At 49.4% G+C, this 13,214-nt stretch overlaps 1 protein-coding gene across 4 annotated transcripts in view; it reads right to left on the reverse strand.

Moving 5' to 3' along the window:
• Positions 1 to 8,728: 8,728 nt before the first annotated feature.
• Jmjd6 (jumonji domain containing 6, arginine demethylase and lysine hydroxylase) overlaps positions 8,729 to 13,214 on the reverse strand; it is a 6,094-nt gene continuing 1,608 nt past the window's right edge. Inside the window, exons 3-7 of one of the 4 annotated variants that reach the window (XM_021212192.2) lie at positions 12,421 to 12,707; positions 11,781 to 11,878; positions 11,182 to 11,270; positions 10,298 to 10,436; positions 8,729 to 9,057 (exon numbers count right to left, since the gene is read on the reverse strand). In XM_021212192.2, coding sequence (XP_021067851.1) covers positions 8,926 to 9,057; positions 10,298 to 10,436; positions 11,182 to 11,270; positions 11,781 to 11,878; positions 12,421 to 12,707 — 745 coding nt within the window. In that variant the 3' untranslated portion in view covers positions 8,729 to 8,925. Of the gene's footprint in view, positions 9,058 to 10,297; positions 10,437 to 11,181; positions 11,276 to 11,742; positions 11,879 to 12,420; positions 12,708 to 13,214 lie in introns of those variants that run through there. The other 3 variants (XM_021212193.1, XM_029546514.1, XM_021212194.2) reach the window with 3 other exon arrangements.

Genomic DNA, 13,214 nt, shown 5'->3' on the forward strand with positions numbered 1-13,214 from the left:
GGATGACATTTAATTGGGACAGTCCATTATCATCAAGGCAGGAGCATGGCAGTGTCCAGGCAGACACAGGAGCTGAAAGTTCCACTTCTTGTTCCAAAGGCAGCTAGCAGAGAACTGGCTTCCAGGCAGCCAGGACAAGGGTATTAAAGCTCACACCCCCAGTGACACACCTATTCCAACAAAGCTATACCTCCTAATAGTGCCTCTCCCTGGGCCAAGCATATACAAGCCATCATAGGTTCTTTGGAGCAACTCCCATCCCGTCTTGTCCGGAAACTGGCAGTTTAGTTTACAGTCAGTAATGGCAGCTCAATCTACCTGCATGGATGGATACACTAGCAGTCCCGTTCGGTAGAGTCAGGATAGCAAACAGAAATCAGCATCGGTGCTGCTACCTAGCAGAGACAGCCAGGCCTCAGCCTCGGCACAAGTCAGCAGGAGGGACGCCAGGAGTTCTTTGCCATGTCTCAGTGAAGCGAAGATCAGCAAAGAGGAGTGACCCACAAGCATCAGCCAGCTCTTATGAGCGTAGCTCAGCCTCCGTCACTGTCTGTCCAGCTTTATTTATACTCCCTGCGAACCGCACGTGCAGCATCCCTGCGTCGCCTCTCTATGGAGTCTGGACAAATGGAGCTCACCCACACAATTTCAGACAGACAAATACGCGTGTCTCCTTAGCAAGGAATCCTTCATCATGTGTCCTTTCGCGTGCTTGCTTTAGCAGAACATCCCTTTTCCTGAGTCTGCCTCAGCAGACCTGTGTGCCCTTCAGGAAAACACTCCTTCAGGTGTTTGCCCCAGCCAAACACCATCCAACACGACTGGCTTTCCAAAGAACCCTTAAGTTTCCACTTCAGGGACACGGTGGCTCTCCCCTTTGATACCAGATCCCAGAACTCCAGAGGCAGAGATGGCTGGATCTATGTGCATTCAAATACAGCCTGCTTTACCCAAGCGAGCCCCAGGCTGTCTAGGCTGCCTATGAGACATGCCAGAAAGAGACAAGGGAAGTCTCTCCTAAAGTGGATGCTTGGCAGCATGGCTCGTAGTTGCAGCATTCACAAGTTTTCATCAACTACCACTGAGAGGAGACACATCCCCTCAAGCCCAGAGGCTGTGGGTATAGGACTGGGCTCTTCCTGCTGCTGGCTGGAGCTCACAGCTGTGAAGATGGCGTTAAGAAGGCCGGTTTTGTTTTTCTGTATCTTTGCCAGGGCTCTATTGATTAAAGTGTAAAACACACTGTAGCAACTGTGTACCTCCCTAGCACACCCCAGCACCTTTTAGTTACTTTGAATAAATACAGGGCAAAGTTTGTCAGAAACAAAGGACAGACCGAGAAAAAAAAAAAAAAAGGCAACTGGGCTTGTTAACAGGTGCCTGTAACCCCAGCATTCAGCAGGCAAAGGCAGAATTCATTCTAAGCCTGTCTGGGTTACATAGTGAGTCCTGGTCCAGCCTGAGCTACATGAGACCCTGTCTCAAGAGAACAGAAAGGGGCTGGGCTTCCCAGCTATTCAGAAAGCCCAACAGACCAACCTGAGCAGTCTTAGCTCACACAACCTAATGGGGCCCCAGCTTTGGCTAGATGCTAGACCAGAGTTGTTTTGTTGCTGGCCTGTGGATGAGGGGAAGGAATCCTAAGCCCCCCAACATACTTACACATACAATGCTAATTGTTCTACCACGGTAGGAACCACCACATCCTACCCGGGAGAGTGATTATCTTACCGGGAAGAAACAGCTCCAGCCGTGACAGTAGGATCCCGTCAGCAATGGAGCAGCGGGAAGGGCCCAATCCTATAACCACAGCCTCTGGGCTTAAGGGGGATGTGTCTCCTCTTAGTGGTAGTTGATTGAAAAAAACTCAACTATACAAAAAAGGCTTTGTCTCTAGGCTCCTGGCTTCTGACCCCTACAGGACATGCAACGTATATGAGCCTTATTTTAGTCTAAGACCCTGAGCCCTTCCAGGGCTGGGATTACAGATGCGAGCTACCACACCCTCCTGATGCCAGGTTCCGTTTCTTAGATTTATTTACTTTTGAGTGTTTTGCTTTCATGTATGTCTGTGCAACACATGCAATCCTGGTGCCAAATGAGATCACTGCATTCCCTAGAACTGGAACAGGTACAGTTGTGTTCTGATCTGTCTTGCTGCTGGGGAGTATGAACTCCGCTTGGGCACTAGACTACATTCCATCCATCCTTAATGTCATCAGAATTCAGGGGTGGTGGGATGCAGCCCAAGACGGGGGTCCCAGCTGGGTGAGAAATGATGCAGGCTGAGGCCAAAGAGACAGGGGTTTCCAAACTCCCCAGCATCCAGTCACCTCTGGGAACTAGGAGGCCACATGGCTGGTGATGAGCCTTGGGCCAGGGGGGGTTCTCAAACTGCCCGACACCCAGAGGAGGGGACACATGGGACAGAGAGCACAGCCGCCATGTGGAGCTGGGGGATAGCGGCCCAAGAGGGCTGCAAGTCTGGGTCCGGGGCAGTCAAGATGGAATATAGGATTTAGTCATAATAACTTGAGAGTATCGGAGAGAGGTAGATTAGCTAGGTGGAGGTTAGGAAGTGGCCCAGCCATTGAGCTGTTTTAGGTACATCACAATATAAAGGCTGCGTGTGTGTCCTTCATGCAGGAACTCAGGACAATGGGAAGGATAGTGAGGGACACTGCCGTTGGGTTCAATTTAAGTAATTGGGGCCGGGCAGTGGTGGCATACGCCTTTAATCCCAGCACTTGAGAGGCAGAAGCAGGCAGATTTCTGAGTTCAAGGCCAGCCTGGTCTAGAGAGTGAGTTCCACAGCCAGGGCTATATAGAGAAACCCTGTCTCAAAAAACAAACAAAAAAGTAATTAATTGGGTACTAGGTACTACTACAGATAGTGACGAGCTGGGGGTTGGGGTGGGGAATCTCTGGCTTAGCTCAGGGGTGAGTGTCTGCGGGATACTCAGGCGGTGCAGCTCTATATGAAGAAGGCGGCATCCTTCTATGGCACTTCTTGATGAGACAGTCCTTGCTTGCCCAAGCTGTCTATTCATGGTTAATTGTGGAAAATGGTTGCATACAACTTACTCAGGGTGGACCAGAGATTAAATACTGTTTGCAGGAAGGAATGTCCAGGAAGGGAAGCTCATTGGCTAAGCCCTTAGACCCATTTAGATACCTCATAGGCATGGAGAACTCTGTGCAATGGGACTGGTGGTCACCATCCTCTCTCTGCATGCAGGGTGTCGGCTCCAGGACAGGATCTGAGTCAGGAGTAGATCAAACTCTTACTGTTCTCAGATACGAGAAATACTGGGGTTTTGGAATCCCCTCAACCTTCCCAGTTTTTGTGTGGTGGCACCGTTCCATGTGCCCCACATTGAGGTTTAAGCTGTGAGCTACCAGATCGGTGCTGGGAACCAAACCACAGTTCCTCTGCAAAAGTGCTCTTAACCAGCGATCCATGTCTCCAGTTCCCTAGCCCCGTTTATTTTTAGTGTACCTTTAGCCCAGCATAGTTCTAGCATCCAGGAGGCTGAGGTGGGAGGGTCTAAAGTTGAGGGCCGTCCTGTTTCAAAAAAAAAAAAAAAAAAAAAAGTATAAAATTTATTTTAAAGTCTTTTTGAGACAGAGTCTCAGTAGTCCTGGCTGTCAACCATGTTTGGCCATAAATTGTATTTTTAAGAGGTCTATTTTGGAGCCAGGCCTGGTGGTACAGGCCTTTAGGCTCAGCATTCATGAGGCAGACACAGGCAGATCTCCGTGAGTTCCAAGTCAGTCTGGTCTACATAGCAGGTTTCAGGACAGCCAGGGCTACAGAAAAAGACCTTGTCTCAAATAACAAAACAAAATACACAGTTATGCTATCAGAGCACGTCCTAATGGCCTTAGAATCAGAAATGATGAGAAGACACAGGAGGAAACACTGCAAAAACACAATCTCAAACCAACATGCTTTATTCAAGATGAACAAGTTTTATACAAGAGTTAAAACATCAGGGCAGAACCCACAGTGAGAGGGCCACCTGACAAGAGACTGGTTGGTGCCTAAGCAGTCGGGTTCCTAGGAAGCATCCAGTTACCATGGAGACAGCAGGCTTGGGCAGGTTCTCCCTGGGAAGATTCCTGGGGGATAAGTGGTTTGAGTTCTTGAACTAAACAATGAGACACAGTTGAGAGGCACCAGGGAAAGACCCACAGTTGAGATGGAGACACTGTGTCCTGAAATCAGTGTAACATCTTGACAAGGGCATGGGGATGTTAAGAGCAGCCAGACCCCACCTTGAACTCATCAGCACACACAAGCTAAGGAATCCTCACACCTGCTCCCTACACAGCAGTTTTACATCTGCTGCATTTCCTGTTCCATCCTTCTCTTGCCTAAAGTTCAAGGCCTCTGTGTAACGCACTGGCACAAGCAACTGCCCCGCTCTTTGGTGAAAGCAGTTCAGCTCTTCTCCAGATGCTGTGTGCTCACTCAATCACAGGGCTAGGACACTGCTCATGTTGTCCTTAGGTCTAACACATTTGGTGAGAACTGCCCTTAACTCCTGACTCGAAATGCACGTGTTTATCCCTCCGACTCCACTACCTTCTTGTGAACAGCCCACTGAGCTGCACACAGGCAGGACAGGGCTTGTGTAGAGTGTACCTGCAGGCACTCGAGGCTTGAGTATCTGGGAACTGGGCATCTGTAATCACAGCAAGACAGGAATGGTGCTCCTGCTCGGTGGCTTTCTCTGTCAGGATGTGACCCTAAGGCCCGTAAGGCACCACATCTGTGCAGTCTTTCACCAGATTGATGAACTACGTTCCCAAAGACTTGGGGGTCTTTCTGTTCTTTCTCATCAGCCAGGGTTCCCTTTGCCCAGAAGCCAGCTCTTTGGTTTAACCCTGCTGCTGTGGTTCAGCAGTTGCCTAGTGTTGCTGAATTCTCTACTGTTACTGTTCTAACTCATGTGGAAAGGCAACAGGCGGGAGGCTCCACCTCCTTGTCCTGAGCACTTGGCCTCTCTCCTTCCACAGTGGAGTGGATCTGACGTGTGCATCAGGTCAGTAAGTGGAGCTAGGGATACAGAACCTGTCCTGGGTTTATCTATGGCATGGTCAGATGCTCTGTTCCTGCTGGTGTTTGGTGGCTGGGAGGCACCTCTGGCAGCTGCTGATTTCTCCATTTGAGATTTCTGCACCTCTCAGGCCACTGGCATTATGTCCCATCAGATCCAATGGTAGCAAAGAAATTTCTCCTTTGGTTGCTTACTTTATTTCTAATTTTGTTTGAAACAGGATCTCAGTCAGCCCAGGCTGGACCTGAACTTGTTATGTAGCTGAGGCTGACCTTGAACTCCTGAGCCATTGCCTAACCTCCCTTGTTCTATGGTCCAGGATAGTCTTGAATTGATCCTCTCACTTCAGCTTGCCAATGGCCGCTGTGCTACCAGAATATACAACCTTACTCAGTTTCTTGTTTTACTAGTATTTCAAAAACATATTGAGCCGGGCGTGGTGGCACACATCTTTAATCCCAGCACTTGGGAGGCAGAGGCAGGTGGATTTCTGAGTTCGAGGCCAGCCTGGTCTACAGAGTGAGTTCCAGGACAGCGAGGGATACACAGAGAAACCCTGTCTCAAAAAAAAAAAAAAAAAAAAAGTGCTTTTCAAATAGAAAACCACCTGGACATCATTAGGGATATAAATTCAGGGTCTGACCAACCCACTGGACCAGGAGGCTATGCTGTTCCAGAGGACAGTTCTCAGCTGAGGCAGACAGCACCTCTGCAGAAGGATGCACATCTTCCTACCCAGTTGGTCACACAGTTGGATCAAGAGTTCCATATATAGCAACTTGAACCTTAAGTTCCTCTGTCTTGGGCACTATGACAGCCAGTGCCACAGTTCCAATGAATCTACAGAAGCTTTTTAGGTCACAGCCTGACTGGGGACAAGTTCCCTCTACTCATCAAAATTTCCTTGGCTATAGGACAGATTTAAGGCAAGCAGGTGCGTGTAAAGGGCGAGAAAGGAGCTCACCAGCCAGCCCCAGGTGTGAACGCAACGTTTATTCTCCTGCAGTAATCGCCGGCTCAGAGGCTCACCGCCTCAGTTGGCTAACCCAGGCTTGAAAGCTTCTAGCATCCATACAATGTAATCTAGGCCTAGATGTTTTCAGCCTGAGACTTACTGCTGAATAAGCTCACCTTTTCTAGTTCTTTCTGAACTCTGGCTCACTGGTTTAATTCAGCTGTTCTGGCTCAAACTGCTCTCCACCTGGATCTGGTCTGGCTTTCTTCTCTTGGCCTCTGACTTTCTGCTTCCTGGTCTCAAACTAATTCTGGCAATTTGTTCTAATCTTCTGGCTCATTCTTGTTCCCTGGCTTGTTCTGTCTTCACCTATGTCTAGCTTGTTTGTTCTCCCACACACCCCTCCCTCCCTCCCTCTGCACAACAGTCCTAGGAAAACTGCCTCCACCTTTCTTCCTGTCAAGTAGCTTCCCTTTCCTCTCTTCTTGTCTGATTTGTCACTTTGTCTGCCATTCAATTAAGCATCACTTTCAAAACAGGGGTGCTTCCTCCTACAAACTAACTTTTCCTTCATTGTTTGGGATTAAAGGTGTGTACTAAGGACTGAGACACACCACAACTAGAAACAGGGTTTTTCAGTAGACAACATAATCTTGGGGTTCACAGTGTGATCAAATATCCTGCAACACCCAGTCCCACCAGAACTATTCAGAGGGACCCACAGATCCTGAAACGTGCCAGTTCCACCTGGGATTTCTTTCCTGGATGTACAAGCTATTGTTGATGCATCCTGATGACGTATGTATTCGGGTCACAGGTCAGGAAGGTCACTTTGGAGTAGACAGCAATCCTTACTCATTACACCTGTGGGAACCCACCCATCAGAACCTGGCCCAGTTACACCTCAAGTTCTGAGATGACAACTCCCAACAACACTGACCCTGAGGCTCAAGCATGTCTTCTACTGTTCCCCAAAATATACCACACTGAGACTCCAGCTTCCCCTGCTCAGAAAGATTCTAACACAGCACAGAGTGGACCGCAATGGTTGCAGAGCCCGCGGCAGGTCACTGTCCTGAGCAGCACTTGAATTACAGTGAGATCCAGCATGCTCAACTACAACAGCATAGAGCCTTCTTACCCACTGTATTAGTGCCAGTGTGGCTCTGTGCTAGTGGAGCTTACACAATCCTGGCAAGTAAGACAGCATCTGCCCAAAGAAGGAACTTGGGCCAGAGAAGGAAGAGCCACAGTCAAAGGCAGAGGCTAGTAGGTAGGAACAGAAGAACCAACAGCTTACACAATAGATCCTTACAGAGAATCTCTCAGCTCCGGGATGAGCACGGCCTCCACAGGGGTTCCTGATCCCACCAAGGAGAGCAGGTCTGCCTGTAGCTGGCAGGTAGACAGCACCGCTGGGCCAAAGCTAGAAGGCAACAGTAAGACAGACCCCACCAGGCAAGGTGGTACACACCTGTAGTCCCAGCACTCGGGAGGCAGAGGCAGGCAGATCTCTGAGTTCCAGGCCAGCCTAGTCTACAAACAGAGTTCTAGGACATTCAGGGCTAGCTACAGAGAGAAACCCTGTCTTGAAAATGAAATGGCGGGCTGGTGAGATGGCTCAGTGGGTAAGAGCACCCGACTGCTCTTCCGAAGGTCCGGAGTTCAAATCCCAGCAACCACATGGTGGCTCACAACCATCCGTAACAAGATCTGACTCCTTCTTCTGGAGTGTCTGAAGACAGCTACAGTGTACTTACATATAATAAATAAATCTTTAAAAAAAAAAAAAAAGAAAGAAAATGAAATGGCAAGCAACTTGTGGTGCACGATCCCAGCACTGAAGAGGTTGAGGCAGGAGGATCCTTAGTTCAAAGCCAGCAGGATTATGTAATCAGATATCATCTCAACTGTCCCTACCTCAAATGAGCAAAACCTCAGCCCTCACATTACAGCCTACTGTCACTTCCCAAGCACAGCCGTGGTGTGTAACATGACTCACAAGACAGAGGCACACGTGAACACAGCAGTGGAAAGGACAGCCCGTCCCAGAGATCCAATCGAGAAGACAACCTGATTCTCCCCATTCAATTTCAATCACACCAGGGAATGTAGAGAAGAAAAAAACCAGGATCCTGGTCTTCCGTTATGCAGTTTAGATTGCTCAGAGACAAGGAAGGCAAGGGGTGTGCCTCACGTGCAGCAGTCAGGCACTTCAGAATGTCACATGTCCCACCATCCAACCAGCACACACCGTCTAAGTCCACATTTCTTTGTGGGCCCGTCACTATCCACACAAGAGCAGGAGCCAGCAAATGCTTTTTGGTTTTGAAGTTAACTTAAATCCAATTCTCTGTGTCTCTTTTGGGACAGGTTTCTTCTGTGTAGCCCTGGCTTTCCTAGAACTCTGTAGATCTGGCTACCCTCTGCCTTCAGCATGCTGCGATTAAACACTTACAGCCGGCGCCCACACCTGGCTTACTTAGAACTAATCTTGTTTAAAAAGAGAAACAGAAAAACAAGTCTAAAGAAATGATTAAGATGTTATACAGGAAGCCTGTTCAGCCTTCAGAGACGACCACTGCTCCATAATTCCCCTACTGCTCTAGTCACCCCCAACAGGATACACACCAGCAGGCACCCCCTCTCACATACACCCCAGGAAAGGAGCACAGACTCTAGTATGCCCAAAGGAAAGCTGTCCACAGTATAAAATGTATCCGTTTTTATTAAATAGGTAAAGGGTTTCATTGGCACCATCCACACGCCTTTGCCCCTAAGACATGACCACAGAGAGAAGCCACTGTAACACATACTACCCATTCCCATCTGAGTGTCCTTGCTCTCTGGGTGTCAGCCCCCAAGCCTTGCTGCTCGCACATCCTGGCAGACAGCGGCCACATGTGGTCACCTGGAGGAGCTGCGCTCTTTGCTCACGCAGTCATCCTGGGAGGTAGTGTCCCCATTTCCCACCATGCTGCAGGTTCTCCTCTTCTTCCTGCGGTGTGTCGTTCCATCACCTTCTGACCCAGATTCACACTGGATACGGGGAGGAAAAACAATTCAGGGCCGGGACAAGGACTTGACACTAAGCTTCAGGACCTCGGCCCAATCCCTGGGGCTCACTCGATAGGAGAGAACCAACTCCCTCAGTCACTTTCTGCCTCCGTGTGTGTGCTACGGTAAATACCTAGATGCACAGGCACACACGTAATAAGTCAACGGAACATCAGAAGCTGTAGCTGCTGGAGAGAGAACACGGTAGCCAAAAGCACTTCCTCTCTTCTAAACAAAATTCACTGTGAAGTTTGTCTACAGAGGAACAATGTTCTTTATAGAGATAATGCAAACCAAAATGTTAAGATAGAAAAGACCTAGCAGGGTGTGGTGATGCACACCTGTAACCCTAGCGCTTGGGAAGCAAAGGCAGGCAGATCTCGGTGGGTTCAAGAGCAGCCTGGTTTACGGAGTGAGTTCCAGGACAGCCACAGCCAGAATGTGAGACTCTCAAAAACCAAAACAAACCAAAGTCAAAAACCCTTTAATGCTAGCACCTGGGAGGCAGCTTCAGGTGATGTCTGTGGTCTAAGGTCAACCTGGCCTGAATAGTGAGTTCCATGACAGCCAGGGTATATACAGAGACCCTGACTCAAAAAAAAAAAAAAAAAAAAAAAAAAAAGGCCAGACGTGGTGTTTCATGCCTTTAATCCAGCATTTGAGGCCAGCCTGATCTACAGACTGGGTTCCAGGAAAGCCGGGACAATACAGAGAAATCCTGATTTGGGGGAAAAAACAAAACAAAACAAAACAGAAAACAAACCCTCAAAACTGAAACAACAAAACAAGAATCCATGTGGACAAGACCCTTCTTCCTTTTTTTTCTGAATTATTGAACGTGGAACACAGGGCTTTCCTAGGCTAGACATATCAGCACAGTGGTGCCAGCAGCAATCCTTCTGTCACGGCAGACCACCTTGAGCTGCTGTTAACTAAAGCAGGTCACCCGGTTTGCCTGTTTCTAGCCTTATGTATTACCATCCACAGGGAAAATTTTTACCCAGGGCTTCGTGCGTGGTCAGAACAGGCTCTAATCCCTGCGATCCCAAGGCTGCCATTTCACAAACCTTCACACACCAGGGCACCTCTGCAGCAGGCGAGCTCACACGTATGAGCCGCTGTAAATGGGTGCCATCATGGGAACGACGGCACCTGTCCTGAATGAGGACACTGTGCTCCACTGCCCTCGGACTGAGGGGGCCTGGGCAGGCGAGGGCCTCACCTCTGAGTCTGAGTCTGACGAGCTGGAGCTGGAGGAGCTGGAAGAGTCGCTGGAGCTGTCAGAGGCGATGCCTGTGGACTCCTGGAGGTCAACGGCGTCGGCCAGGACTGCCAGTTCAGGGTGCTCCTGCTTCAAGATCCTGAAGAGCAAGAGGCATTATTCTCAGAGCTGTGACCGCTGCTGGCAGCACCCGCTCACAGTGATGCAGACTCAGAGTGAAGACTCCATTGCTTACAGCACTTGGAAATGTCTAGTGCTTCGGCAGGAGTGGCTCCAGGTGGCACAACTGGGCTGGGACAGACCACACAGGGTGTCCACATTCACTGGAGGAAAACAACATTCTAGAGCCACACACGCCTGTGAGCACCAGCCACGTGAGCACCAGCCACTCTGGAGGCCGAGTTTCCTGAGGGAGGGGGAAGTCCTTAAGGTTCTTCCCTTGAGAGAAACAGCCCCCTTTCCTAATTTTCTCCCTAAAACTTTTCTGGCTTGTTTTCCTTTTCCTTTCCTTTTTTTTTTTTTGAAAAAACCCTTTCCTTCCCAAAGCACGGTGCTAGTGAGGGGGTGGGAGCTGGTTAGATTATACTAGTAAGAGCAGAAATAATTAGATTCGTAAGAAATAAGCTGTCACACGAGAGACCACCCTTCACTCGGAAGAGACACGGAGCTGACTAAGAGCAGTAGCCCTCCCCAGCAGCAGCCTAACCTTGGCATCCACTGTGACCAGCGACAAAGGACCTGCTGTATGCTGAGGCCTTGGAGTGGCCTACAGGGCAGAGTAAGGAGACCTCATGCCCGAGAGTCCAGGGGAATAGCAGCCACCACCCTTGCTGGCCTCTCAGCAGGGAGGCAGCGCACTGAGCAAGCCAGAATCCCTCTCTTACCCCGAGAGCTGGTCCCTCCAGGTCAGGGTTGGGACACAGTGGCACGGGGTGGCTGGGGGTGGTTTGCACTGCCGCTGCCCGTGCTGTATCTGTTCTGTGGATAAACAGAGGAGCTAAGTCTCCAGGGCAGTTGCCTCATATGAACTGAAGGTAGTAAGTTCAAATGAATGCTTCCAGGGAAAATAAAAACCTCAACAAAGGCTTTTGTTGTTGTTGTTTTGGCTAGTGCTATTTTTATGTTTAAAGATAACAAACAAACAAACAAGAAAAAAAAGAATAAGAAAAAAGGAGAAAACAGAGCACAAAAATAAAATAATAAACAATCTCAATTGTGACCATGTCTTGACTGTGATGTTGGCCATACATGCAGAGCCAGCCGCGCACACGCTGCCACCTGGAAGCTAGCAGACCCCCTGCCGAGACTAGCCCTGACCTGGGCCCTCTCTATCCACAGGTCGGTAAGGCCTAGCTGTCCCCACACAGCATGGCAGTAGGGACCGCTTCCCTTTCATCTTTGGGGAAAGAGCTGGAACAAAGCAGAGGGAATAAACGGTTTCTCACCTATACCACTTCCTTGATAACTTTGGTCTCCCTCTTACCGTCTTGTGCCACACAACAGGGAAGTTGGTGCTGCTGGCAAAGTTCTGGGTGATGGCAATGGTGGTGTCAAGATTGAGGACAACATGCCACCAGCCCCCTGAAATCCAACAAATGAAGAACTCAGTGAGGATCAGCCCTGCAGACACCCTGGGGTCTACCTCAGCAGAGGCTGGCCTATGCTCTCTGTGGACAGGCCCTGGAAGGCAGAGCCGAATGAGCAATGGTGACACAGACTGTCTGCCTCCTGAGAACCTAGCTGTGACCAACACCGCAAAAGCAAAGGTTCTAGGAGGACCCCTAGCCTTTAAACTCTCACTGCCGAAACTGCATCCATTTAGTTCTGGCTGCTTGGAATTTTCCAACTGAACCCAGCCAGTTCTGCACTCACTCCAGCAAAAAGCCAGGGAAAGCAGGCAGAACCTGGACTCCTCAGACACAGGTATGTGGGACATGGAGGTGCTCTCCCTCTGGACTTGAGTCCCTAACTCTATCGTCACAGGAGGGAGTACACACACCCAGCAGATAGGAAGGGCCTTTCTGTCTCACTCTATGATTCTACTCCAAAATGGCAATACAGGACAAGTCCGGAACAATCGGAGCTGGGAAGAACAAGTGTAGTCTCTTCTAGCTCATCTCTACCTGGTACAAAGACAGTTTCTCCTGGTTTCTGTAATATCTCCAGGGGTTTGAATTCAGGTGGCCAGGTTGGAAGCTGTGTCCGGGGATAGATGACATTAAACCAGGTAATTGCTTCATCCTGTTGGTTCCCTCCTTCTTCTCGGGTCACCTTGATGAGTTCTCTGGGTGTGTTTGTTGGGAACAGGCACCATCGCTTGTGACCCTGAACTAAGGCATTCCAGGCACTGGTCCCCAGAGGGTCAATGTGAATCCCAGTTCCAGAACGTGGCGGCCCCATCACAAACCACCTACAGGATGCAAACATGAAGACAGGAGAGGTAACCTGAAATGTGGGGCCTGGAAGTCAAGCCTCTGTAACACACCATCACGCGCATTGTCTTCAGAGACTCTACATTCTGGCACACAACACTGAGTGAACTACGTATGAACTGGCTCTTAATACCAACATCCTGGAGACAGACACAGGTGGATCTGTCAATTCAAGACCTACCAGGGCTACACAAAGAGCCCTATCTCAAAACACCCAAACCAAGCCTGGTGCACTATTGAATATCTTTAATGTCTGGCACTTAGAAGGCAGATCTCTGTGAGTTTAAGGTCAACCTGGTAACATAGTGAGTTACAGGAGAGTCAGTATAAGGAGCCACACCTGTGCCGGACAAGTTGGCGCACGCCTTTAATCCTAGCACTCGGGAGGCAGAGGCAGGTGGATTTCTGAGTTCAAGGCCAGCCTGGTCTACAAACTGAGTTCCAGGACAGCCAGGGCTATACAGAAAAACCCTGCCTCGAAAAAC

The sequence above is a fragment of the Mus pahari genome, chromosome 14 (genome assembly GCF_900095145.1).
Source record: "Mus pahari chromosome 14, PAHARI_EIJ_v1.1, whole genome shotgun sequence".
Lineage (NCBI taxonomy): Eukaryota > Metazoa > Chordata > Mammalia > Rodentia > Muridae > Mus > Mus pahari.